This window comes from Eulemur rufifrons, chromosome 9, assembly GCF_041146395.1.
Source record: "Eulemur rufifrons isolate Redbay chromosome 9, OSU_ERuf_1, whole genome shotgun sequence".
Classification (NCBI taxonomy): domain Eukaryota; kingdom Metazoa; phylum Chordata; class Mammalia; order Primates; family Lemuridae; genus Eulemur; species Eulemur rufifrons.
This window is the reverse complement of record NC_090991.1, coordinates 37,824,415-37,827,829: the sequence shown is the minus strand read 5'-3', so window position 1 is coordinate 37,827,829 and position 3,415 is coordinate 37,824,415. Positions and strand designations below refer to the sequence as shown.

General features: G+C 41.1%; 1 protein-coding gene across 1 annotated transcript; it reads left to right on the top strand.

The window, feature by feature from the left end:
• Nucleotides 1-1,332: 1,332 nt before the first annotated feature.
• Nucleotides 1,333-2,053, top strand: LOC138391569 (keratin-associated protein 4-1-like). Its single transcript, XM_069481401.1, has one exon. The coding sequence runs from the start codon at nucleotides 1,387-1,389 to the stop codon at nucleotides 1,999-2,001; it is 615 nt and encodes a 204-aa protein (XP_069337502.1). The 5' UTR covers nucleotides 1,333-1,386; the 3' UTR covers nucleotides 2,002-2,053.
• Nucleotides 2,054-3,415: the final 1,362 nt, after the last annotated feature.

Below are 3,415 nucleotides of genomic sequence, written 5' to 3'. Positions count from 1 at the left end.
CTAGAAGTGAATTTGCTCAATAAAAACACATGCACATTTCCACAGCTGACAAATTAATTTGATATTAGTAAATATAATTTGATACTATTAATATTATCAAATTTAAGATACTGCTAAATTACCATCTAAAGAAGATACTTAAATGTAAAACTCTGCCATCTGTATATGAAAATATATTTTCTTATAACTTCACTAATTTATTAAAGTCTTTAAACTTAAATATTTTATATTTGTCATTATAAACAGCAACTATTCACTGCTGTAACTCCAGAGCATACAGTAGAACTTGACACACATTAGGTGTTCAGTAGATGGCTTGATGAATGAAAAAATTGTTCAATTAAAATGTTTTAAATTATGAATGAGACTGAACACTTTCAAAAAGTTCAAAAAGCATTTAATTTTTTTTTTTTTTTAGTGAAATGCCCATTATTATCTTTTACTCAATTTTCTATTTGGTTATTAGCCTTTTTTTCTTGTTAGATTGTAAGAAGTATTCATGCATTAAGGAAATTAGTTACTTTTTAATAGATTGATTAATATATTTATTATATATTTCCAGATCCCCCTTCAACCTTTTGGTTTTATTTAAGGTTTTTTTTTTTTTTTTTTTTTTTTAATCAAGTAGTTAAATTTTTTCTGTTGTAAATTTTTTCAATCTTTTTCTTTTTTTCCAGATTTCAGAAATTTTATTCATTTATTTTTATTTCAGCATATTATGGGGGTACAAAAGTTTAGGTTGCATATATTGCCCTTGCCTCCCCACCCCAAATCAGGACTTCAAGCATGTCCATCCCCTAGACGGTGTGCATAGTACTCATTATGATCTTTTTCTTTATTGCTATTAAGTTTTCTGTCTTAGAAAAGCCATTCCACCTCAGGAGATTTTAAGAAAATCTCCTCCAAGTTTTCTACTAGTACTTTCACAGTTTATTTTTCCCTGAAGAGTCTTCAGAAAACAGGAAACACTGTCCCACTTGAGGACTGGAGTGAGACACAAAGCTTTCAGGATGACACATAGAATGTTGAGTTTCAAATGATCAATCACATGACAATCAATTGGATGAGTAATCTTAGGAGTCTTTGAAACTGATGATACACATAAGGAATAAGACAAGAGAAGACTCAGGAAGAAAGACTGGATTGGATAAACCCTAACACAAAGAAAGAAAAAAATGCATTTTATCTTTTACACAGATTGTCCCACAATTAACTAATTTGATAATTGTTCATCAATTAAGATAAACAATAACAAGGAAATAGTCCTTAACATGGTGACAGCAGCCTCTCAGCTGGGTATAAAAGTGGGCATAGGGTAAGAGGACTCACACATTTGGGAAATTCGCTCTCTTGGAAATTCACCTAGAACCTCCATCCTCTGACACCATGGTCAACTCTCGTTGTGGCTCCGTCTGTTCTGACGAGGGCTGTGGCCAAGGCCTCTGCCAGGAGACCTGCTGCCAGCCCACCTGCTGCCAACCCAGCTGCTGCCAGACCACCTGCTGCAAGACCTCTTGCAGCCGCCCCACCTGCTGCCGCCCAGTCTGTCAGACCACCTGCCGCCCCAGCTGTGGCGTGTCCACCTGCTGCCGCCCAGTCTGCTGTCAGACCACCTGCCGCCCCAGCTGTGGCGTGTCCACCTGCTGCCGCCCAGTCTGCTGTCAGACCACCTGCCGCCCCAGCTGTGGCGTGTCCACCTGCTGCCGCCCAGTCTGCTGTCAGACCACCTGCCGCCCCAGCTGTGGCGTGTCCAGCTGCTGCCGCCCAGTCTGCTGTCAGACCACCTGCCGCCCCAGCTGTGGCGTGTCCAGCTGCTGCCGCCCAGTCTGTCAGACCACCTGCCGCCCCAGCTGTGGCGTGTCCAGCTGCTGCCGCCCAGTCTGCTGTCAGACCACCTGCCGCCCCAGCTGTGGTGTGTCCAGCTGCTGCCGCCCAGTCTTTCAGACCACCAGCTGTGGTACAACTTGCTGTCGCCCCAGTTGCTGTGAAACCTCTTGTTGAACCTCATATCTGGCTACCAACTATAATCCATCCACCATTACATCAACGTGAAAGTGTCATTCATACCAACTTATCTATGTGTTAAATAGCCACCAGCTTTATTATCCTATTATCCCACTAGGCAACTGGGAAAGGGCATCCGTCTACATTGAATACCACTCACGTCTCCCATGGATCTCTTCCCTGCATCCAGACCTCAGATACAGGATGCAGTTAGACCAAGCTCCAGAGCCTATTATGCTTGCCTTGACCTTCAAAATTACATGTTAACTGTTCTTCAATAAATATCATCTTGATATCAGAAATTCTTTATCTTTCTTCAGTTATTTTTGAGAATTGATTATCAGTTTATTTTTTAGCATCATTTTTCTCAAAATGAAGAGAAGTTTGGGTTTCTATGGCTAGGAAAGAAAACGAATTTTTGCAAATATTATCTAATGCTTGTGTTATAGAAAGGACTTTTGAAATATATTTTTAAAAATAAGATAACTCATTTTATTTGACTAACAATAGTTTTCTTATTCAGTCAATACAACGATTGATCAGCTGGCATGTTCATTGCACTGTTGGACTCTGGGGATGATATCAAGATGTGTGAGGTGCAGGAGCTTCCTACAGGGAGCTCACAATCTAATCTTGGGGATAAGAGGAAGGACCAATGTAGGTAGAATCCATCAGGTAGGATTGATCAGAGGGCGGAGTTTTTGTCTTAGAGACAGGTGAGACAGAAGGAATAATTTTTATAATAGAACGAGTTAAGTCACTACATTTAGGAAAAATGTACAGGTCCCAAACCCATGAGATGAAGGGGAGGAGGAGGAGACAGGGAAGCTTTTGCATTCTTGTGGATGACAAGAGTGAGATGAGCCAAGAAATCAGTTGCTGTCAACCAAACGTGGCAGACATTAAACCTTGCTGGCCTCACCCCATGCCCTTCATGTTAATGACACTATACTAAAACAGCCATAAGCAAATGAGGAAGCTCTTAGTCACAGGTGGAATCACACGTGGGCAAGGAAACACTCCCTCTGGGGAAGGTCTGGGGAGGAGTTGGGGAAGAGTTGGAATGGTAGGCAAGTGTGAGATCGTACAGCGGAAGGACTCAGGCTGTGCTTGTAAGCTGCGTGCTCAGCCTGCACCCTTGGGGTATCCCTAGATATTGCACAGACTTGGACATATTCAGGAAAGTGAACCAAATGTCTCCTGCACCCACTTGGCTTTACTTGTCCTGTCTGATGCCACTTAACCCATGAAAAAAGAGACTTAAGCAAAATACAGGGGTCAATAGAATAAAGAAATTGTCTTTCTGTTTTCTTGGTCCTTCCTGTAGATATTTTAAGATGGAGAAATCCTACCCTTTTTAGCAATAATAATAATTATGAGGGATCATAAGATATAGAGAGGAGTGCCATGA

Coding starts and splice junctions, on each gene's coding strand:
- LOC138391569 (XM_069481401.1), top strand. CDS start 1,387: ATGGTCAACTCTCGTTGTGGCTCCGTCTGTTCTGACGAGGGCTGTGGC.